Source organism: Haliotis rufescens, unplaced genomic scaffold (assembly GCF_023055435.1).
Source record: "Haliotis rufescens isolate VD_foot unplaced genomic scaffold, xgHalRufe1.0.p SCAF_16, whole genome shotgun sequence".
In the NCBI taxonomy this organism is placed as follows: domain Eukaryota; kingdom Metazoa; phylum Mollusca; class Gastropoda; order Lepetellida; family Haliotidae; genus Haliotis; species Haliotis rufescens.
Window position 1 is genome coordinate 4694285 of NW_025963846.1, and position 25042 is coordinate 4719326.

Sequence of the window (25042 nt, forward strand, 5' to 3'; positions counted from 1 at the left end):
TTCAATCGCTTAAAACAAGCAATGGAACAGTCTTTATTTGATCTTTCATAGTCGTGTTTATGTGGCAGTTACAGGTTTTGTTTAACTGTCAACTAACCAGTAATATACCAGTAGTATATAGTGTATATAATACATAGTGTAGTTAGTATTAGCATTAGTATTATTATTAATATTAGTATTTAGTATTAGTATTTATTATTAATATTAGTATTTAGTATTAGTATTTAGTATTAGTTTGCAGTATGGGTTTTAGGGATTTTAATGAAAATTTGATACAACACCTTTTAACTTAGTTATGCTTGGGTCAGTCACTACCCTATCAGCTCCTTTGTGTCAGCCAGGGCAAATGTTCTGGTTGAGTGGTTGACCCTATTGTTTTCCTTAGGGTCAGCTTTGCATGCTTTTTAACCCTCACTTGCACCTCAGTCAGTGACATCATTTATCGATGCACACACATATTCTGCTACACTTAGACTATCCCTCTATCCCGACAAAGTGACAAAGCCTACAAACTGTCACCAAGCAGTGTAGAGCATGACAACCCCAGGTGGTACGTCTCGACCACGACATAGCCGATGATGACTTCCACAATAACACATTGTGTCAACTGCACCTCTCTCCATATCACCATACAACATCCAGCCATCACCTAAACGGCTTAAACACTCTGTGATAGCTGGTTCTAAGCGATGGGATGAGTGTAAAGTACTCGAATTTGGATATTTTTTGGAGAAACTCAATTCAAGATTTGGAATGCTAGACATTGTACGTCATAGTTTCGATCCGGTTGATCTCATCAGAAGATAAATGTTGAAATTTCCACGAAATATACACGCCGTGGTAAAACTTATATATTCTTCAAAGCGACGTGAAACACAACTCACTCGCTCACTTACCGTGTCTCCTGTCATCACATATTTAAAGTATTTCTGCTGGGTATTTTTTTCTTGATTATTGAATAAATGACAGCTATGGGTACCTTTACAACTTTTTCTCTTGGCATAACTACCAAAATAAGTCAGGTTTTTAACGTACCTGTATTTCAATAATAACGCCATTGGGGAACAGTAGACTACAATTAGCGACATGCTTATATAGATACACTATATTAAAATATCAATAGATAAACTATATCAAAACAGAAAGATATGTAAGAAAAGCTATATTTTATCCTCTAATGCTGATAATAAATACCAAAAATTATTGGGTTCAAAATAATCTATCTGTCTGTCTGTCTATCAATCAAAATGAAACCAGTTAAAAGCTGAGGTATGATTCAATGGTAATGCTTACAGGCAGAGACCATGTACCAATAGACTCTATATGGTCTCTGTTACAGGTAAAAAGAGAAGGCGGGTTAATCAAGGGCAGATAACTCCGAACAGTCAAACAAAATGGCTGACAAGGAGAGCACCGACGTGTCAACATCATCAACTCAAGCCAATAACCCGCTGTCACGCAAGTTGAATAAAATACTAGAATCCAGACTTGACAATGACAAGGTAAAACATCTTTGCTTACAAAGTAGTGTCATGAGATAATTGATCAAGGCTAAAGTTTCACGACACAGATTCCTGTTCGGTTTTCGATCAAATGAGGGTCTGTAAATTTGTAAATAGAAGCTAACATGATATAACTGTCATGACTACGGTGAATGTTTAGGCCTTTACCGTTATTGGTCATTATACACGATGGTATAAGATTTTTCTTATTTATCTGGAACTGGAATATTATAATGAATACAAAATGCATTTATCAACGCGTCATCTGCCGACAGACATAAACAAATATTCCCCAAATTATAAATAACACTATTTACTGTGAAGTTTTTTGCCGTGTTTAGCGTATGCATGCTTGAAAAGTGCTAAATAGGTTTAAAATTATATTTTGGGGAAGAAATGACTGACAGACGTGACAGAACTAAATGTGCATTGAAGATGTTGGCTTTTTGTTTATGTGACACTCTATGCAGTTTGTCTTTCCTAAAGTTGTGTTTTAGCAAGGTGCTTCTCCGGTGTATTTTTAATCTTTCCAAACTGGTTAGGTTCATCGTTTAAGGATTTATAATTCTCCCATCTAATAAAAACGAACAAAAGTCAAACTAGTCACGATCAAATGTGAGCTGTAACAGGACATTAGCAATAATTGGTCTTTGGCAGTAACTGGTTCATTTGTGTTGTCATGGTTATTTTTGCAGGATATGTTGGAGGCTCTCAAGGCCTTGTCAGTATTTTTCTCAGAGAACAGCCTACGAACACGAAGAAATCTTCGCAGTGATATTGAAAAAAGAAGTCTCGCTATAAATGAGGAGTTTCTGGATGCATTTCAAGTTGTCAAAGAGGTAAACCTACTGAACATCACAACAAATGGGTGTTTGTATCAGGGAGTCTTTTTGCAGTATATAAGACATATAAATTCATAAATATAGAACCTTGCTGTTTGTGTGTTGTATCAGTAGAATACCACCATTGTAGCTGAAATACTACTCATTGCTATGAATGCTGCTAGACACAAATAATTAGTAAATTTGTATTCAACATTCATGGTCACCATTCACACACATAGAACATAAAAATAGTTGAAATATGAGCTGTGGCTACCACATCCCCTTGTTTGTTGATTGTTTATTATCAGCTGTATTTTGTCACTGCTTAGACGTAACCTTATAGTGAGTGAGTGAGTGTGTTTGGTTTACCCCTCTTAAACAGTATTTCAGTCATGTCGTTCTTGTTGTGCAGGGCCTGAGTGAGTATGGTTTAATGCCGCTTTTAGCAATATTCCAGCAATACCATGGCGGGGGAACCCAGAAATTGGCTTCACACATTGTGCCCATGTGGGGACTCGAACCAGGGTCTTCAGTGTGAAGAGCAAACACTTTAACCCCTTCAAACACGACCCCACCGTCCCGATGTGCAAGGAAAGCCTGCAGTCTTAGACATTTGCCACTTTGGTGAAACACTTGAGCATAGGTATGGTGCTGCAGGGTTTTACTTGATGCAGAAATGTGAGGAATGGATGAAGAAGAAACACAATAATATTCATTGTACCAAATTCTTTATATGAATTTAAATAGGTTCTGTAATTAAAGTTATTGTCAAGTCTTACCATGCTTGCAGTACACTCGTCACTACACTTCATAACTTTACAGGACCCTCATCTTTCCTGTATGGACCCTTGAAATTAATTATTTGGCTCCCTTGGACCCCTATTTTTCTCAGTCAAAGTAAAGCCCTGGTGCTGACAAACCTAGAAACATTATAGGTGCGAATCTGAAATATTAACCCATGATCAAAAGGTTTATGCACTGCAAGTTGCTAGCTTTGTACAACCAGGTCACTCCTGCCCCCTACTACCGTCAGAATATCCTCTTGTAAGCATAGTCCTTGAGCAATTCCATCAGTATGAAACAATGTCATGTGTTTTGTTGCCGTTATTCAGCAACTGGACAGTGTGTACGCTGATGTGAAAGGTATGAACGACTGCTGCCAGGACATGACAAACAGACTGAAGGTGGGTAGTGCTAGTTTCACGATCAAACTACTACCCTGTTGGTTCTTGTCTTATGGACATAATATTATATGAAATGATGATTCAGTGGTCAAATGTCCAAGGAATGTTTTTAAATATTTCATAAGGGGCATTAATCTGTAATCATTGTGAGACATTACTAGACATATTAATACAGATAAATGTGTCAGGGGCAGGCACTGTCACCCACTATTTACGATGAAAATCAGGGAACCTGATGACATGTTTAAGGACATCTCTTCACTGAATACTGATGTTAATTACTAATGATACAGGAAAGATGGTGAAGACATCTGAAGTTGTTGATCAAAGTGGTTTTGCCCAGTTTGTAATGTTTGGAACACAGTATTGACCCACTATGTTATTCCTAGGCTGCCAAAGAACAGACTCATGACCTGATTAACCAGACCACCACCCTGCAGGCCGAGAGGTAAGCTTGAACCTTATCAAGTTGGTGTCAAAGAGATCCATATGTGACGCCCTTTGTAGGTGTCAAAGAGTTCCATATGTGAAGCCCATTGTTGGTGTCAAAGAGATCCATATGTGAAGCTCATTGTTGGTGTCAAAGAGTTCCATATGTGAAGCCCATTGTTGGTGTCAAAGAGATCCATATGTGAAGCTCATTGTTGGTGTCAAAGAGCTCCATATGTCAAGCCCATTGTTGGTGTCAAAGAGATCCATATGTGAAGCCCAATGTTGGTGTCAAAGAGATCCATATGTGAAGCTCATTGTTGGTGTCAAAGAGATCCATATGTGAAGCCCATTGCTGGTGTCAAAGAGATCCATATGTGAAGCCCATTGTTGGTGTCAGAGAGTACACTATGTGAATCCATTCATTACATCCATCCGCTGTCTGACGTAGTAACTTGCCCGAGTTCTGCCTGTGACTGTGTGTTGTCGTTGTTGTTGTTCCCAGTCAGAAGGTGCAGATGAAGTCCCAGGTGGCCGACGCCTTCCTCAACAAGTTCCAGCTGAAACCAGAGGAGGTGAAGATCCTGCGGGGTACCCGTGATGGCCACTTACATCGGGTAGGTACATCAATCAACAAGTAAAGAAATCAGTTAAAAGTAAACCTATATAACTTCTTTGTCCTTAAGTCTATGCTATGGCCTGATGTAAGACCTTCATTTGTTTTGAACTAAAGATGACTATACTTTAGAATTGTCCAAGAAGGCTTGTTTTAACAAGAATTACTAATTTCTGTCTACATATACAAACATAAGATATAAAATACGAGACACATTATCATGTTGAGGATGGCATGCTTGTCTGTCAGAGTTTTCCTGTGTCAACACACACTCATGTACTGTGTTATTTATGCAGGACTTCTTCAGTGCTCTGTCCCGAGTCAAGCAAATCCATACAGATTGCAAGTTTCTCCTCCGCACAAACCAGCAGACAGCAGGGTAATATAGCCATCTTGACATTGTGGGTGCTTTCATTGATTTAATCATGTATTATTACAGGAACATTATCAAGTTCCAGAGTAGTACATTTTTTTCTCATTTATAAATTTTTTTCTTCTCATCGGTCTCTGCCGCTAATGTCTTTCACATGTGTGTTGGCAGGTACACATAGACTGTAGATGGGACTTGACATTGCACTGTTACATTACATTACATTAAATTACATTTACAAAGATCCAGGGTAGAATTCAGCAGCCCATGTTTGTCATAAGAGGCGACTAATGGGATCGGTTGGTCAGACTTGCTGACTTGGTTGATGCATGTCATTGTATCCCAATTGCACAGAGCAATTCTCATGATGTCAATCACTGGATTGTCTGGTCCAGACTCAATAAACAGATCGCTGCAGCAGTAGAAATTATCAGTTTTAGTCCACTAGATCTTATAATGGTAACATATAGCAAAACCCCTAAAAAGGGCAAATTTCTACCAGTCCTAAGGATACCTTACCTATTGGCAAGGACTATAGGCCAATTTCTAGCAGTGCTGCTGTCATATAGCTGGAATATTGCTGAATGCGGTGTCAAACAAGCAAACAAAAGAAAACATGCCACATTTCTATATGTCAGTGACTTCTACCTGCCTTGAGCTACGTGTGGTCCTGGTTACAGTGGGGCGGCACGGGTGGCCCAGTCGTCTAAGGCACCTTGATTCGCTGTGCAGAGTTGCGTCACTTGGGCACGCCAGAAACCTATGATTGTGGGTTCGTTCCCGGTTCGGCCCGATTATGTTTCTAGGTTTGTCAGCACCATATCCATGCTCGTGGGTTTCACCGAACTGGTAAACGTCTGAGACCTGCATCACTTCGGGCTTTCCTCCCACATTAAGCTGACACACAGTGATATAACTGGAATAATGTTACAAAGCGGCGTTAAACCCTACTCACTCACTCACTGATTGTTACAGTGTTTGTCCTTGTATATTCCAGGCTGGAGATCATGGAGTCCATGGCCCTACACCAGGAATCTGCTTATGAGAGACTGTATCGATGGACTCAAAGTGAGGAACTAAACACATTGGTTTCATTTTTATTTCGGCTCTCCTGGGAAGAATAGGGCCCGGCAACCAATACTTTTTGGAAGAGCCGATTACATTGTGCAAACCGGCTAATTGGGTTTCATTGTATCACAAAAGCTTGTATCATTACTCATGTTCCCCTATGTACCAGTCACTGTGATGTTGCTAGAATATTGATCCCTTCCTCACTGTGTTTGTCTTACAGTCGTCATGACAACAGTCTCAGGTAACACAAAGTCAGGTTTTACAGGCAGTGGCTTGTTTCTAGAACTGAGTGTAGATTTACCTGATGCAGTGATTACCTTTATATGAAAATCGTCCTAGATTTGTAAATACTAAATGACACGTTTCAGATGAATGTCGGACACTGACAAGCGACTCTCCTGATATTCAGCCGGTGCTGTGCCAGGCCATGGGTGCTCTCAAGGACAGACCTGTCTTGTTCAAGTGAGTTCCACTATAGGGGCAAGGGTCTAAGGTGCCACTGCTTGCTTTGCAGCGTTGCGTCCCTTACCCATGACAACATCTGCTGATTGTTAGATTGATGAAACACATAGATTGATAAATCACTTAGACTGATGAAACACATAGATTGATAAATCACTTAGACTGATGAAACACATAGATTGATGAGACACATAGTTTAAATACACACATTGATGAAAGGTAGATTGATGAAACACATAGATTGATGAAACAAATTGATTGATGAAACACATAGATTGATGAAACACATAGTTTAAATAAACACATTGATGAAACGTAGATTGATGAAACAAATAGATTGATGAAGAACATAGATTGATGAAACACATAGTTTAAATAAACACATTGATGAAACATAGATTGATGAAACACATTGATTCATGAAACACATAGATTGATGAAACACATAGATTGATGAAACACATAGATTGATGAAACACATGTGAACAAAGAAACATGTGAGGGGAGTGAATCACTGCCACTTGAATGTGTGTTGCGGATGTCTGTCAGGTGGGTGTGTTTTGCAGGTATTCTCTGGATGAGTTCGGCACTGCTAGGCGAAGTGCTGTTGTCAGAGGCTTTATTGATGCTCTTACCAGGGGAGGTAAGTCACAACAAAAACAAAATCAAGACCCCTGAAAACATAAGTACCAAACTCAATACCACCACAATCACTTTACTTATGATATTTCTGGGAGTTTTGCTGCAAATAACATCATCAGCTGATCAATGTGTTAACATGGTTAGTGTCTAGTCTGTAATCCAGTGGGAATGCTAAGATCAATGTTCGACTCTTACAGATATAACGTGAACAATGTTACACAACATTTTTTAAGGTACAATTTTTCTATCAATCTGTCAGCCATCTTTGTAAATAATTGCATTGAAATTGTTTAACATTATATTACAGGTCCTGGCGGTACACCCCGACCTATTGAGTTACATTCCCATGATCCTCTGCGTTATGTGGGCGACATGTTGGCATGGCTTCACCAAGCTGCGGCTTCAGAGAAGGAGCACCTGCAGACACTGATGAAAAATTGTGAAAGTAGGTCACACCAGTTTAAAAAAACTGAAACAATCCATGAATAATAAATTGTAAATTATATATGTACGGTTCGATTGAGAGGTGCATCTTGATGACTGTATTTGATTTGTATGCAGTTCATGCACAGCTGTCTAAGGCACTGCAATTTTTGTGAGCAAATTTGCATCCCTTAGGTGAACCAGGATCCTGTGATTGGTTTTGTCAGCACCATAACCTTTCTCATTGGTTTCATATGCTTCTGGACTTTCCTCCCCATAGAGATGCCACACTCAATCTCATTAAAATCAGATCTTAGTTTTCGCTACCGCTATACAAAGATCTGAGGACATCCCATTACGGGTCACGTCAGAACGACCTTTCAAGAATTTTGACCGACCAATGAAATGACTGACAAGAAATCGACATTGGCCAATCAGATAGCAGCTTTCTCGAGCTTTACGACACTAGTTTCAAACTGGCGACTACGCTTCGAAACATATTTTGACGTATTCTCGATTCAAAAGTTTAAAACTGATAAGAGGAACATTCTGGAATAGCTTATAGATGGCCTAGATTGTATGGATATAATCATAAAACCCGTAACTGTCGTTCGGAATACCCCGTGTTAGATGTATTGTGGTTGCATGATTAGAAAACACATTTCGACTGTCACTTTCATGATCTGATAAGCGAGGCTTTGATTGGTCGGATGAAAGATCGTTCTGATGTGATCCGTAATGGGATGTCCTTAGATCTTTGTTTAGCGATAGCGAGAACTAAGATCTGATTTTAATGAGATTGTGGCACACTGTGACTGAACTGAAATACTATTCAAAGCAGCATTAAACCTGGCAGTTACACACTCACTCACTTTAAGCCTTGCCTAAATCAGGTGTGATAAACTATTGTTTATGTTCATATGACCATGGTGTGTGTTTTCAGCCCCCAGCAGCCTAATAGAAGACATTCTGGGCCATGTGTCGGAGGGCATCTGCAGACCATTCAAGGTACGTGTCCATTGGCAGTTGTCTCCCAGGGGAGGTGACTCGTACATATATTTGTTTAGCATTGGTAACCATCATTACAAATCACTTCCACAGAAATGCTGGGAATGGCTGCCGTCTAATGATATTGGATGGCTTGTCCTAGCCAAAGACTTTGTCCAGACCCTGTCCAAAAGTGGCTGGTAGGGTAGCCTGGTGGTTAAAGTGTTCACTTGTCACACTGTTAACCTGGGTTTGATTCCCTACATGGAATCAAAGTGTAAAGTCTATGTCCTGTGTCCCCCAGTGGTGTTATTGCTGGAATTATTGCTAAAACCCATATAAAACCCAATTTGCTCTCTCCCACTCCCGACCGCCTCCATGGTTTAGTGGTAGAGCTTCCTTCCGGGTCCGGGGTTTGATCCCCGGCTGCGTCATACCAAAAGACGTTAAAAGATGGTACTTGTTTTTACCCTGTCTGGCGCTCGGCATTAAGGGGCTAAGACAAGGACTGGTCGGCTCGGAGTCAGTATACTGTGTCTGAGTGAGGTATTCATGTTAAACTGTGGCATGGTATCTCAGTGGGCTAGCACTATAAATCGGCATCAGTCCAGACTCAGTGAGCACTAGAGGTGTTATTACGGTCGACCTATTTGTTTGTTTGTTTGTTGTTTAACACCGCTCTCAGCAATATTCCAGCTATATGACGATGGTCTGTAAATAATCGAATCTGGATCAGACAATCCAGTGATTGACTTCAGGAGTCGAGTTATTTGTTGGATGATCTAAACTATGCATTGAGCATCCTCTGAAGTACCATCTGAGAAAAAATTTGGAAATTAAGACCTGATTACAGAGAGAACAGTGGAGAGTAAAACGAGCTGCATCTTCGTTTGTATGTTAGATAAGATAATATTTATAAGATATTTTATATTGTCTTATCCATCATCTCCATAGTGGACATGTGGCTTGTATTGTCCAGTATATCGATTTCAAGGTCTTATCTAGTTACACCATTAAGTACAATCCGCCTCTCTCTAATCTTCAAAGCGAAGTTAAATTACCGTATTCGACGTAATAAGCGCCCAGGATGCTCTCAAAATTAGAAATAGGGGGCTCTTATTAGAATATAATTTTGGTGAGATTAAAAATGAGGTTGAAAGATTGTAAATTTTGGGGTTTATGCTGACAGCCTGAAATGATATAAAAGAAGAATGTGTGTGTTATACACGATAGATATGTTTTTCCAGAATTTAATTGCCCCAAATTAAGGGTGCATATAACAAACGAGTGCATATTATACACGAATAAATAAGTCTTGTGTATATTGATCAATCAGAAAGGGTGCTAACTGGGATTGTTCACTAGCCAATATATTAGCAAATATCACCCTGGGCGCTTATTAGAGCGGGGCGCTTATTACGTCGAATACGGTATCTTTGAAGCAAAGTTAAATCTATTTGACCTCGACTCTCCCACTCCCATTGCATGAGTCTTTGGACTCCCTGCCACAATGTTGTTTGAGTATAGCTTGAAGCATCATAGAACACAGCAGAGTGGTAGGCCTGTGTGTCCCGTGAGCGTGCGATGTAGAGCTGACAGGAAGTTCTTGTTTCCAGGTGCGGGTGGAGCAGGTGTTGCTGTCGGAACAGGATGCCGTCACCCTGTACAAGCTGGACAACCTGCTCAAGTTCTACCATTACACCATAGGGTAGGCAGTAGTGATTACTCCTCCATCTTCCCCGTGGGGTTCTGGCACCGCAAGTTTCCCCACTACCAAGGCTAACATGTCATGAGAGCCAAATGATGAGGATTGGGTGGTCACTTTGTTCTAAGCATCCATCTTAGTGCAATACGACTAATGTAAGTCTATCTTAAAGTATGGGTGCCACGACAGGTATTGTTAGTCTCCGTTAAGGTATGGGTTCAACAACAGCTAATGTAAGTCTATCTTTAAGTATTGTGCCGTGACAGGTTTTGATAGTCTATGGGTGCCACGACAGCTATTGTATTTGTTTGTTTGTTTGTTTGTTATTTAACGCCACATTCTTCAGTATTCCAGCTTTATAATCCAGTGATTGACATCATGAACAATAATCCATACAATTGGGATACGATGACATGCATCAACCAAGTCAGCATGTTTGACCACCTGATCCCACTAGTCGCCTCTTACGACAAGCATAGTTGACTTTTATTGACTCTTATGGCAGTCATGGGTTGCTGAAGACCTATTCTATCCCGGATCTTCACAGGTCACAGCTTTTGTAAGCCTATGTTAAAGTGTGGGTGCCGCGACAGGTATTGTAAGTCTAAGTTAAAGTATGACTGAAGTTTCACAACAGCTGAAGCCCCATGACTATTGCAAGCCTATGTGGATGATGTTGATTGTTCGTCATGCTTTCAACCAGTGGTGTCGATGACCAAGGACTTGATGTCCCCTATGATATTACGTGAATATTGATTGTGTAGGATGTTCTTTAATATCAGGGTCGTCACTTGCGTTAAGTTAGCAGTTTGGTTGTTTATGGTGACAGACTTATCATCGGATGTCTGTATCCCAGCATGCATGTGTAGGCTCACTGGATCCCTCAGGGCAGTGTTTCTGTTACAGGCAGATCATCACGAGTGAGGCGGCGCTACTGTCGACCATCATGGACATCCAGGATCTCAGTCACAGAATGTTCTTCAACAGTCTCACCTGTAATGCCAACAAACTGCTGGACAAGGTAGCGCCATGTGCACGTGTTATACTTAGTGAAGTTACTGTTGTATCACGTGATCACATTAATGTAACAGGTTTCCTTGGAACCCATGGGTAAACAAGGCCCCAATAACCAGTGCTTGTCCTGCAAGCATTCTAGCCCAGACAAGGTGTTTTACATCCCGTGTTTGCCTCCCCTTTGGAATCCCAGATAAGAGTGGGTACCTAACATCCCATGATTGCCTCCCCTTACGAATCCAAAAACAGTAGCAGGTACCTAACATCCCATGATTGCCTCCCCTTACCAATCCAAAAACAGTAGCAGGTACCTAACATCCCATGATTGCCTCCCCTTACGAATCCAAAAACAGTAGCAGGTACCTAACATCCCATGATTGCCTCCCCTTACCAATCCAAAAACAGTAGCAGGTACCTAACATCCCATGATTGCCTCCCCTTACCAATCCAAAAACAGTAGCAGGTACCTAACATCCCATGATTGTCTCCCCTTACCAATCCAAAAACAGTAGCAGGTACCTTATGTCCCGGAGTAGTCTCCCCTTTTGATTCTTATTGTATTTAACATTGCATTCAAATCAATAATGACTCTTCCTCTTTATTGGTTCTGTTATCAGTAAAATACAAGTCACCTCCACCAAGCCGGCACATTAGTTATACTATATTTGTTAATATGAATTAAAACATTATTAATTCTCATTTGGAAATTTTTGCTGACATTAGCTGCAGACTTGGAGTCGAATATCAGCCTCTGATCAGGCCTAGATACACCCCTGTACATGTAATGATATTTAACCAGCTTTAGCGGACTCAATGACAGTGGGATGTTTGACATGTTCTGCAGTATTGACTTTCTCTGGTCTCCAGGTGGAGTTACCTCCCTCTGACCTGGGCTCGACGGCGTCCTTGACTCAGACCCTGCAACTGCTGCGTGATGTCCTGGCCTGTCATGATGCCTCGGTTGTTCCCATCGACGACAAGAAGCAGGACTTCAAACAGGTCAGTTTGTTCAGAATTAGTTTGGTTCCAGGGCCAACTAGGCGCCAAACATCCCATGACTGTCTCCTTGGGAATCCCAATATTGCAAACCTAACAGACCAATACAAGCATCTTTGAAACACTGCAGATTGAAAATGTTTTGTTAATTTATTTGTTATAACTCTAAATTATTTGTTTACATATGTAAAATGCCTCTGAATTATGTGACAGATATGATGATGCCAGAACCTGTGGATTAAAAGTCATTGCCTGAGAACAAATCAGATTTATTGTTCATCCTAAGAGATACACCTGAGAGGATATCAAACAAAATTATCAAAAAATCATATGCAAGATTATGTTAGTTTGGTAAAGCTTTTTGTCAATATCACAAACAGAACAAAATCTATAGACCCTTTCCAATTACCGGGTATATGATTTACGAAATTAATAATATTAAAATATTTTCATTTCAGACAGTGTTTGTCTTATATCCATCAGTCAGACTTCATTAAAGAAAGGAAGCATTTGCCAAGTTGATTAATTCTGACAATTTGGCAATTGCAGATTTTGTCTTGTGTTGTGGACCCACTGATACAGATGTGTTCAGTGTCGGCCAGCCGTCTCAACACGGTGGACATGGCTGCGTACATGATCAACTGTATCTACCTGATGCAGTCCACACTCGCTCTCTACGAGTTCACAGACACCCGCCTGGAGATGCTGCAAGCTCAGGTAACAAAACCTTGTGAACCCGTGGGTGTTCCGGGGTGGAAAAGGTCCCAAAGGAACTTGTCCTGTTTGTAAACCCATGGGTGTTCTGGGGTAGGATAGGTCCCCAGGAACTTGTCCTGCTTGTAAACCCGTGGGTGTTCTGGGGTAGAATAGGTCCCCAGGAACTTGTCCTGTTTGTGAACCCGTGTGTGTTCTGGAGTAGAATAGGTCCCCAGGAACTTGTCCAGCTTGTAAACCCGTGGGTGTTCCGGGGTAGACTAGGTCCCCAGCAACTTGTGCTGCTTGTAAGAGGTCATCAGACTCAGTGACTTGGTTTGAAACATGTCTTTGTATGGTGCCGTTGATCGTTGCTAACAATATCTATTACTGGGTTGTCTTGTATTACTGGGTTGTACTAATGTACTTACAGATTGCTGTCATATGGCTAGAATATTGCTGAGTGTGGCTTTAAACAACAAACAAACAATCTTGTAGAAGAACAAAGAATGTAGAGTGGGTTTGAAGTAGTTGCAACTCCCTGGTTCACTGATGTGTTGGTTTGTTGTGGAATCTTCTCATTGCTGCGTTGGTTTGTTGTGGAATCTTCTCACTGCTGCGTTGGTTTGTTGTGGAATCTTCTCACTGCTGCGTTGGTTTGTTGTGGAATCTTCTCACTGCTGCGTTGGTTTGTTGTGGAATCTTCTCACTGCTGCGTTGGTTTGTTGTGGAATCTTCTCACAGCTGCGTTGGTTTGTTGTGGAATCTTCTCACTGCTGCGTTGGTTTGTTGTGGAGTCTTTCCACTGCTGCGTTGGTTTGTTGTGGAATCTCCTCACTGCTGCGTTGGTTTGTTGTGGAGTCTTTCCACTGCTGCGTTGGTTTGTTGTGGAGTCTTTCCACTGCTGCATTGGTTTGTTGTGGAGTCTTTCCACTGCTGCGTTGGTTTGTTGTGGAGTCTTTCCACTGCTGCGTTGGTTTCTTGTGGAGTCTTTCCACTGCTGCATTGGTTTCTTGTGGAGTCTTTCCACTGCTGCGTTGGTTTCTTGTGGAGTCTTTCCACTGCTGCGTTGGTTTCTTGTGGAGTCTTCTCACTGCTGCGTTGGTTTGTTGTGGAGTCTTCTCACTGCTGCATTAGTTTCTTGTGGAGTCTTTCCACTGCTGCGTTGGTTTGTTGTGGAGTCTTTCCACTGCTGCGTTGGTTTGTTGTGGAGTCTTCTTACTGCTGCATTTGTTTCATGTGGAGTCTTCTCACTGCTGGGTTGGTTTCTTGTGGAGTCTCTCCACTGCTGGGTTGGTTTGTTGTGGAGTCTTTCCACTGCTGCATTGGTTTGTTGTGGAGTCTTTCCACTGCTGCTTTGGTTTCTTGTCGAGTCTTTCCACTGCTGCGTTGGTTTCTTGTGGAGTCTTCTCACTGCTGCGTTGGTTTCTTGTGGAGTCTTCTCACTGCTGCATTGGTTTCTTGTGGAGTCTTTCCACTGCTGCGTTGGTTTGTTGTGGAGTCTTTCCACTGCTGCGTTGGTTTGTTGTGGAGTCTTCTTACTGCTGCATTTGTTTCATGTGGAGTCTTCTCACTGCTGCGTTGGTTTCTTGTGGAGTCTTTCCACTGCTGTGTTGGTTTCTTGTGGAGTCTTCTTACTGCTGCACTGGTTGTTGTGGAGTCTTCTCACTGCTGCGTTGGTTTCTTGTCAAGTCTTCTCACTGCTGCATTGGTTTGTTGTGGAGTCTTCTCACTGCTGTGTTGGTTTGTTGTGGAGTCTTCTCACTGCTTCATTGGTTTGTTGTTGAGTCTTCTCACTGTTGCATTGGTTTGTTGTGGAGTCTTCTCACTGCTGTGTTGGTTTGTTGTGGAGTCTTCTCACTGCTGCGTTGGTTTGTTGTTGAGTCTTCTCACTGCTGCATTGGTTTGTTGTGGAGTCTTCTCACTGCTGTGTTGGTTTGTTGTGGAGTCTTCTCACTGCTGTGTTGGTTTGTTGTGGAGTCTTCTCACTGCTGCATAGGTTTGTTGTGGAGTCTTCTCACTGCTTCATTGGTTTGTTGTTGAGTCTTCTCACTGCTGCATTGGTTTGTTGTGGAATCTTCTCACTGCTGCGTTGGTTTATTGTGGAGTCTTCTGTCTGCTGTGTTGGTTTGTTGTGGAGTCTTCTCACTGCTGCGTTGGTTTGTTGTGGAGTCTTCTCACTGCTGCGTTGGTTTGTTGTGGAGTCTTCTCACTGCTGTGTTGGTTTGTTGTGGAGTCTTCTCACTGCTGTGTTGGTTTGTTGTGGAGTCTTCTCACTGCTGCGTTGGTTTGTTGTGGAGTCTTCTTACTGCTGCGTTGGTTTGTTGTGGAGTCTTCTCACTGCTGCGTTGGTTTGTTGTGGAGTCTTCTCACTGCTGTGTTGGTTTGTTGTGGAGTCTTCTCACTGCTGCATAGGTTTGTTGTGGAGTCTTCTCACTGCTTCATTGGTTTGTTGTTGTGTCTTCTCACTGCTGCATTGGTTTGTTGTGGAGTCTTCTCACTGCTGCGTTGGTTTATTGTGGAGTCTTCTGTCTGCTGTGTTGGTTTGTTGTGGAGTCTTCTCACTGCTGCGTTGGTTTGTTGTGGAGTCTTCTCACTGCTGCGTTGGTTTGTTGTGGAGTCTTCTCACTGCTGCGTTGGTTTGTTGTGGAGTCTTCTCACTGCTGTGTTGGTTTGTTGTGGAGTCTTCTCACTGCTGCGTTGGTTTGTTGTGGAGTCTTCTCACTGCTTCATTGGTTTGTTGTGGAGTCTTCTCACTGCTTCATTGGTTTGTTGTTGGGTCTTACTGCTGTGTTGGTTTTTTGTGGAGTCTTCTCACTGCTGTGTTGGTTTTTTGTGGAGTCTTCTCACTGCTTCATCAGTTTGTTGTGGAGTCTTCTCACTGCTTCATTGGTTTGTTGTGGGGTCTTCTCACTGCTTCATTGGTTTTTTGTGGAGTCTTCTCACTGCTTCATTGGTTTTTTGTGGAGTCTTCTCACTGCTTCATTGGTTTGTTGTGGAGTCTTCTCACTGCTTCATTGGTTTTTTGTGGAGTCTTCTCACTGCTTCATTGGTTTGTTGTGGAGTCTTCTCACTGCTTCATTGGTTTTTTGTGGAGTCTTCTCACTGCTTCATCGGTTTGTTGTGGAGTCTTCTCACTGCTTCATTGGTTTTTTGTGGAGTCTTCTCACTGCTTCATTGGTTTGTTGTGGAGTCTTCTCACTGCTTCATTGGTTTGTTGTGGAGTCTTCTCACTGCTGCATTGGTTTGTTGTGGAGTCTTCTCACTGCTGCATTTGTTTGTTACAGGTGGATGCCCATGTGGACACGCTGATTAGTGAGCAGGCCTCCTTTGTGCTGGGCAGGGTTGGGCTGTCTCCCATCTACAGCTCAGTACAACAGCATCAGCCCAGCCAGGTAATACCCCCTTAGCCTGTAGTAGCCAGTAAAACTATCCATGTATTAAGTAAGGATGTCATTGTATATCGCCGTACTGAGGCTAATTGGTTAATTTGTAATGTTGATGCAGTAACAGTACAAATTCATGCCCATCAGTACAAATAATAACTCACTGCCACAGAAACATTTACATTATGAAAATTACCATGTTTAAGGAGAAGGCAGAAAATTCAAACTGAAACAGTTAATGGATCAGCTTTGTTTATACCGTATTCGACGTGATAAGCTCCCAGGGCGCTCTCAAAATTAGAAATAGGGGGCTCTTATTAGAATATAATTTTGGTAAGAAAAAAAAACGAGTTGAAAGATCGTATATTACTAGATTTATGTACCTGAAATGATGCAAAAGAAAAGTCTGTGCATATTATACACGACAGATATATTTTTCCAGATATTAATTGCCCATAATTAAGGGTGCATATAACACATGAGTGTGTATTATACACGATTAGATAAGTCTTGTGTACATTGATCAATCGGAAGAAGTGCTAATTGGGATTGTTCACTAGCCAAAATATTAGCAAATATCACCGTGGGCACTTATTAGAGCGGGGCGCTTATTACGCCGAATACGGTATTTACCATTAAATTGATCATTTGCAGATCTGCATAGGTTATTTTTGTCAGTATTCTTACAAAATGATAAATTTTATTATTAATCAATATATCAATATATATCATGATACGTTTGAGTTGATATATCAATGACAACGCAAGTATTAAGTTATCTATGGTTGAGCTGTAAAAGACAAGTGTGCCATATTTATTCTTTCAGTACCTTTCACTTTCATTGTGTAACAATGTATCTGTTAACAAGGTTCTAATGCACTGTGATATAAAATTGTACAGTATTGTAGCTTTGTTTTGAAGTCATTGGTATACACAGTGTTATATCAGCAGGATGTCTCTGAAACATATGACATAGTTTTAACATATCATGAGTAAGAGTTCAGTAAAGAATGACCAACAGACTCGTTAAACTGTGGGAGGACAGTTACATAATTGTTCTACAGCAGTTCACGGTTTGGCCGTGTAAAAAGCCTATGGATTAGTTTTGCTGCATTGTAAGTGTGTTAATCCTATGATAATGATTTTGAATAAAGATTTTTCAATTAGAATTATTTTCCACATCACCCTGACCTATGTTCCTTCGCTGCTCTCCTCAGGGCCCTCTCTCAGTGGTGCAAGGCATGGATACACTGACAGTGAAGTCTGCCATGGTAAGGAGCTTCCTTTCTCCCCATCCTTCATTGTCCATTATCAATACCTCCATGTCAGAATGATGACATCTGATTGGTCCCCTAGATCTTGATTAATCAATCTTTATTCATGGTACTTATGAGGCCAAAGGCCTATAGTACATTGTCTGGGGCGTGTTACAAATTCTTACATTTTCTTAGTTTCATAGCATGATAAACAAACATTAATAAATTTCTATTAGTTTCTGTACAATCACAAGTCATTAATTTACAAAATTTGTTACTGTTTGGGTTGCGGTAGAAATAGTTATTTAGATATTTTGCTCTCAAATCTTTATACACTGCACACATAACAAGTGATATTCATCTTCAATACAATCAATTTTACAAATCCTACAAAGTCTGTGATCTCTTGCAATACCTTCAAATCTGCCTGTTTCAATAAATAGATCATGTGAGCCACAACGAAATCGAGAAAGCTGTTCTAAACTTATGATCTTGATTAAATACTGTGTATCCCACCTTGGAGGGAAATAAATTCTCAGCGGGTGAAAAAGTCACACTTCACGCATTGTCCGAGTCAGTGAAAGTCACGTGACAGCACAGCTGACCTCAGCTGAATCGGACAGCTGTTTTCTATGAATTTTGAATTGTTTTAATTCTTTTGCAATGTCACAGTAAAACATGTCGGTAAGATAAATTAGTGTCAGCAGGGTCACTCGGGGTACATGGGGTTTTATGCGTCCCTCGTTAGGTATAAAACCTAAAGCGGGACACATTAAACCCCATGTACCCCAAGTGATCCTTCTACAACTTATACTATGTCTCCATCCTATTGTGACTTGATGCCCGGCCCAGTGCTTGGCAGTTGGGAATAATACAAGGACTCGCTGGCTCAAATCAGCATACTGTGTCTGAGTTGGGTATCCATCTCAAACTGCGGCATGGTATCTCAGTGGGCTAGCACTATTAAACCAGCCAGTTAGTACAAGTAGCCACACATACATTGCTATGTATGAGTTAATAATCTTGAATGAGACGTTACACCCTACTTCACCTCACCTCATCACTGTCTCCATATCTCTCATGAACTGAGCGACCCGTGAAGATCCGGGGTAGAATAGGTCTTCAGCAACCCATGCTTGCCGTAAAAGGAGACTATGCTTGTTGTAAGAGGCGACTAACAGGATCGGGTGGTCCGACTCGCTGGCTTGTTTGAAGCATGTCATCGATCCCAATTGCGTAGATCGATGCTCATGATATCAATCACTGGATTGTCTGGTCCCGACTCGATTATTTACAGACCGCCGAATATTGCTGAGTGTGGCGTTAAACAACAGATCAACCAACCAACCAACCAACTCATCAACTAAGCATTATAGTATTGCCTCACTCATAAGTGTATTTTGAATGTATGGCCTCTTTTAGCATTGTGTCATGTAAAGAGGTCTCAAAATGAAGCTGTGGTGGCAAATGTGTCCAGTGTATATTGAGTAGGACTGGGGTGAGTTCAAATTTACTACCCGGGTACCCATCCCCCTATTACTCGACCCTACCCGAGTACCCGCTGTAGGTCTCAAGAGATAGCTACAAACTGTCCAATTGGGAAAGTTTGACCTTAGCCCTGGCAAAATGTATTTAGATACTCATATAAAACGATCTGGTCATGCATTCACTGAAGTTTACTGCATGAAGTTTTATCTTTATTCAAACATATAAAAGTCAGAAGAAGTGGGTACATTGTCAGAAAGAAATGAGAACATTAGTTACTTAGTGTAACCATAGAGTTTTAGTTAAATTTTGTTTTTAAACTATATATCATGTGACTAACCACGGGTCCGGGTAGTCCTGTGGGTATCTGGGTCCTACTCAGTACCCACCTGATCCGAGTACCTGAGTTACCTGTCCCAGCCCTAATATTTAGGTCAGACCTTTTTTAAGACTTGGTTTGTGAATCTGCCGAATGAGAAAAAGGTGAAAAGCAGTGTTCTTTTATTCTGCCGACCAGAGATAAGTAAAATGTTTCAGAAAACAATGCATTTATTGTTGCTATCAATGTAAGTTATTTATATAAATGCAATAACTAATCAAGAATTTATCTTAGAAACTACTTAATGTTTTGAGGAAATAAAAAACATTTGAAATTGGAATATTTGGGGTTTTTTACCTGACAACCTGAATTTTTGGGCTAAATATCAGTGAAAACACCTTGCACCTACCCACCCCCACCCCAGTTATTTTGGCTGTATCATTAAAGAATGGCCATAATACGCTGGATAGTCGACGATGTTGTACATGTTGCATTATCCGAGGAGTTCAACAAGAGGTTGAGAGACCTTCTGATGGGAATAGTGGGTGTGTCAGGGGACAGATTGCTTGGAAGATGTCATTATGCCAATAGTACTCCATACTGACTTGGACAATATACATTCCATGTGAGTAGTGTGATACACATGGCAATTAGTGTAATACCATTGGCATGGCTGTCCCTGTAGTTTAATATCAATACAAAATATTAGATTCTCATTACCCAGTTGACTCACATGGTTTTCACTTCATAAAGCTGAAGACCAAGGATGATCTGGGGTAGAATAGGTCTTCAGCAACCCATGCTTACCGTAAAAGGTGACTATGCTTGTCGCGAGAGGCGGCTAGCGGTTTCGGGTGGTCAGGCTCGCTGACTTGGTTGATGCATGTCCCGTATCCCAGTTGCATGGATCGATACTCATGATGTCTATCACTGGATTGTCTGGTCCAGATTTGATTATTTACATACCGCCGTTATGTAGCTGAAATATTGCTGAGTGCGGCGTTAAACAACAAATAAACAAACAAACATCATATAGCTGACGGTGGTGACACGTCTTCAGTTACTGATCATGTTTAGCCTCCCTTTTAGAAATATTATGTGTAGGTGGGGTAGCCTGGTGGTTAAGGCATTCACTTGTCACACCAAAGGACCCGGCTCAATTCTCCACATGGGGATAATGTGTGAGGCCAATTTCTGGTGTACCCCACCGTGGTGTTACTAGGAACTGCTAAAAGAAGTGTATAACCATACTCACTCGTTCAAAATATTATGTAAAAGTTTTCCTTTCTTCTATTCCAGAACAAGTTTGACAGTTACCTTGCCAGTCCTGATGCTCTGATCTTGCCACAGTGTAGCCTACTGTTGAGTGCCTTGGTCAGGTATGCTATAACTTTATTGATCATCACACTTACAGACCAGTAATTGCCTTGGTCAGGTGAGCTATATACATTATTAATCATCACACTGACAGATCAGTAAATGCCTTGGTCAGGTGAGCTATATACTTTATTGATCACGATACTGACAGACCAGCAAGTGCCTTGGTCAGGTGAGCTATATACTTTATTGTTCATCATACTGACAGATCAACAAGTCCCTTGGTCAGGTGAGCTATATACTGTATTTTTCCCAATACTGATAGACCAGTAGAGACTAGACAACAGTGCGTGGTCTGTCATCTTTCTCAATGTGTATTCGGCATATTTGGTCTATAGATAGTCCCACCTGTTAGACGGGTCAACATTGACAAGAGGAGACTTATCAGTCACAATGAAGGTCGCAGGATAAGCCTGATGTCATATAAGTCGGCCAATGGTGACATGAAGTCGAGAATTGACCTTGTTTCTGGACAGGTCTTGTTAGCGAGAGTGTTTACATAGGACATCTGATAGCAAGATATATTTTCAAGTACCTCGAGTCACAAATTGTGAAATAGAAATTATCTGAAATATTAATAAAATAAATTTATGATGCAGTATGTTTATCTTTGACTGTAATAATGCAGTCAGTCATGCTCGACATCAGTGAGTCAGTCTATAAGATAATATATTTGTGATGAGCAGTTTAAAATCACCATGGCCCAGCTGTGCAAAGTTGCATCCCTTGGGCACGCCAGAAACCTATGATTGTGGGTTCGAATCCCAGTTCGCCCCGATTATGTTTCTAGGTTTGTCAGCACCATATACATGCTCGCGGGTTCCACCGAAGTGGTAAACGTCTGCGACCTGCATCACTTGGGGCTTTCCTCCCACATTAAGCTGACACGCCGTGATATAACTGGAATACTGTTAAAAGCGATGTTAAACCAAACTCACTCAATTTAAAAGCACCAAATAAAGATAAAAGTTTGATGTTCGCTGTGTGCCTCATTACATGTTCTGCTGTTACCAGGGAGAGTGTAAAGCAGAAATCTGCCCAGCTGATCAGTGAGGCGTATAAGCAGATGTACAGCGCCATCTACATCCCCTCCAACGAGTACAAGGAACCACAGGGCATTGTCCCCAGAACACCAGACCAGGTTCTCAAGCTGTTGTCATAGTAACAGACGCTGAAGCTGATGACTACAAGAGTGGTTCCTAAGCACCCAGAAAAACTGAGGCACATTAAATCTCAAACTGGCTCACTTCGTCCTGTACAGCCAGGTTGACTTTCCACAACAGTGCAGGACAATAGAATGCCACTCTGTGGGCCAAAGTTTCATTTAAATGGACAAAAGCAGACTTTGTTTGGGTTCATATTTACAGAAATGGAATAGATACTTGAGCTGTCCTTTTACGCATTGCTATGACTCAGTCTATATCTTGAAAGTAACATTTGTCGTTAGGAAGAGAATTTATGGATGTCAACTTCTTTATTATGAGCAACACAGGGTTTTCATGATATCATATTGGAATACATTTGGAAGGCGATCAGTTCACATTTGGTCATTACAGGAAAGACCCAATCATAACATTTCCTTTTTATGAGCTGGAGCCAGTTGAACCAAAGGATGAACAGATAGTGTCGTGACAGATAGCAGGGATTTACCAGGGTTATATATTTTGCGGGTCAAGAGAACAGTGGACTTTACAGCAAGTAATTGTAGGGGTCTCAGGTTAAGAAATGGGGGTCCGAAAAAGGAAATGTGAAAAAATGAATACAGGACTCAACAACAAGGGATGTAATACTACACATGCTCAGAGGCCATTAATTAAAAATAGATAATGAGTTCCCCAATTGAAACATATCTACAAGTGCTTGCTCCAGAAGATCGTGAATCATTCAACTGTGTATTGTATCTTTTACATGATTTATCAAATACTGAAATAGCAGCCTTCATTCATGCTTTCACACTTTCTACATCCCAGTGGATGCACTCTGTATTACTTTTGCATCTGTCTTCAGTTTTAATGAGAAAAGGATGCAGGATTGCATGTCAAGTAAATCTTTGAGATAGATAGCTGTTGAAATGTACCTACAGGTGCTCTTTTCCCCCTGTATGCATGGCAGTGACAATCCCAAGGCTGTTGTTTCGCGATACATAAGAAAACACAGCTTCAGTTGTGTGGAGATTAAAACATCTTTAATGTCCACCCAATCACAATCACTGAATGATGAGGCTTTGATATGCAACTGAAATATAATTCCAAGCAACTATTAAATTCACAATGACCTTACTGTATGTCCAAGAAACTGTGGCCAGATGGTATGATGGGGTAGATAGTTTGGGTGTATTGAGAGGGAGGTTGAGCTTTAGTGTGTACAGATATGCTACTGTTGAACTTGAGAAATGGTGCACTAACATGCTTTGTATATAATATACAAATCTAACAGTATTTATTTTGTATATAGTGATTCTTGTGTAAACAATGGGTCCATAATAAACACTTGGAAACCTCCCTGTGTGGTTATAATTATTCTGATGTTGAGCAAAGACTTCCATCCACAAGATACTGTGAGGAGATGTTTGTTTGTTTGTTTGTTTGTTGTCAAACGCTGCATTCAACAATATTCTATCTATATCGCAGCAGCCTGTAAATAATCAAGGCCAAACAAACCAGTGATTGATGTCATGCACAACCTCCCACACTGTTGGAAAATCCACCAAATCACCATCCCGAATGGTTAAGTTGGGGTGTACCACAACTCCCTAAGCGTGGGTTGCTGGTGACCAATTCTTATCCGTAATCTTCAGCAAATGTGTGTTATTCTGTGGCATGAATCTGTTAATCACTTAACATTTTTTTACCTTCACATCACAGACAGGATGCACAGGTGGCCTCAAGGTTTGAGGCACTTGGACTGGCTATTCAGAGTTGTGTCCCTTAGCCTTTCCAGGATATTGGTTTTAATTCAAGTTTCCCCAATAATAACTATTCATAGGTTTCCCCAGAGTGGTAGACGTCTATGTAATTTAATCTTTGCTTCAATATTAAGATGACAGTGGTCTAATTGGAACTCTGGCCACAGCAGCATGATTCACACCCTCACATTGTTTATGTTCCAGTGAATGATGTTGTAAGCCCTGATATAAGATAGCTACGCAATAAATCACAAAGAACAATGAAGAATGAAGCGTGGTCTATTTCATGATAAGATGTCATTTCTGGAGATTCAAATATGTGCTCACAATTTAATGACATCATATGTTGGATGACGTCATTGTTTTAGAGGGAAGTGTCTTGTAAGTTGTTTCCCATAATGTACCTGGGCTACTCAGATGAACGCAGTGGTCGAACGATCACATACAAATGTTGGAGAGATATGACAATCGGTATTAGGAGAAAAGGAACAGATTATCGACATGATGATTGTGAGAATATGTGGGAAACACCAATCTTAACTCACCTGTTCGTAACATGGACTTGTTTGATATTTCCGAGGTTGGATTATATGGAGGAAGTCATCATTATTAATATTTGGGTAAATATCTTGTACATTTTATCAACATCCTTCAAGAGGCTGCACATAATGTTGATATCTATGCTCCCCTCATGTTTATTTCCCCTGCAGTGTTTTAGTGTACGATAAAAAACTCCCACTCATTGTTTATTTCTTAAGTAAACTGATTCATGTGCTCACCATAGTTCTACTCATCTTGTATCTCAAAGGGACTGACACTGTACTTCTACTCGTCTTGTATTTCAAAGGGACTGACACTGTACTTCTACTCGTCTTGTATCTCAAAGGGACTGACACCATGGTTCTACTCATCTTGTATCTCAAAAGGACTGACACTGTACTTCTACTCATCTTGTATCTCAAAGGGACTGACACCGTAGTTCTACTCATCTTGTCTTCAAAGGGACTGACATCGTACTTCTACTCGTCTTGTATCTCAAAGGGACTGACACTGTAGTTCTACTCATCTTGTATCTCAAAGGGACTGACACTGTACTTCTACTCGTCTTGTATCTCAAAGGGACTGACACCGTAGTTCTACTCATCTTGTATCTCAAAGGGATGGACACTGTACTTCTACTCATCTTGTATCTCAAAGGGACTGACACCGTAGTTCTACTCATCTTGTCTTCAAAGGGACTGACACTGTACTTCTACTCGTCTTGTATCTCAAAGGGACTGACACTGTACTTCTACTCGTCTTGTATCTCAAAGGGACTGACACTGTACTTCTACTCGTCTTGTATCTCAAAGGGACTGACACTGTACTTCTACTCATCTTGCATCTCAAAGGGACT

At 41.0% G+C, this 25042-nt stretch overlaps 1 protein-coding gene across 1 annotated transcript; it reads left to right on the forward strand.

The window, feature by feature from the left end:
• Positions 1 to 1370: 1370 nt before the first annotated feature.
• LOC124144253 (conserved oligomeric Golgi complex subunit 6-like) lies at positions 1371 to 23242 on the forward strand. Its single transcript, XM_046513577.2, has 19 exons — positions 1371 to 1502; positions 2198 to 2341; positions 3439 to 3510; positions 3900 to 3958; positions 4445 to 4556; positions 4852 to 4934; positions 5923 to 5993; positions 6365 to 6458; positions 7025 to 7101; positions 7408 to 7545; positions 8467 to 8531; positions 10127 to 10218; positions 11122 to 11236; positions 12097 to 12228; positions 12775 to 12942; positions 16206 to 16313; positions 17522 to 17575; positions 20664 to 20743; positions 21756 to 23242. The coding sequence occupies exons 1-19, from the start codon at positions 1395 to 1397 to the stop codon at positions 21901 to 21903; spliced, it is 1920 nt and encodes a 639-aa protein (XP_046369533.1). The 5' UTR covers positions 1371 to 1394; the 3' UTR covers positions 21904 to 23242.
• The last annotated feature ends 1800 nt before the right edge of the window (positions 23243 to 25042 follow it).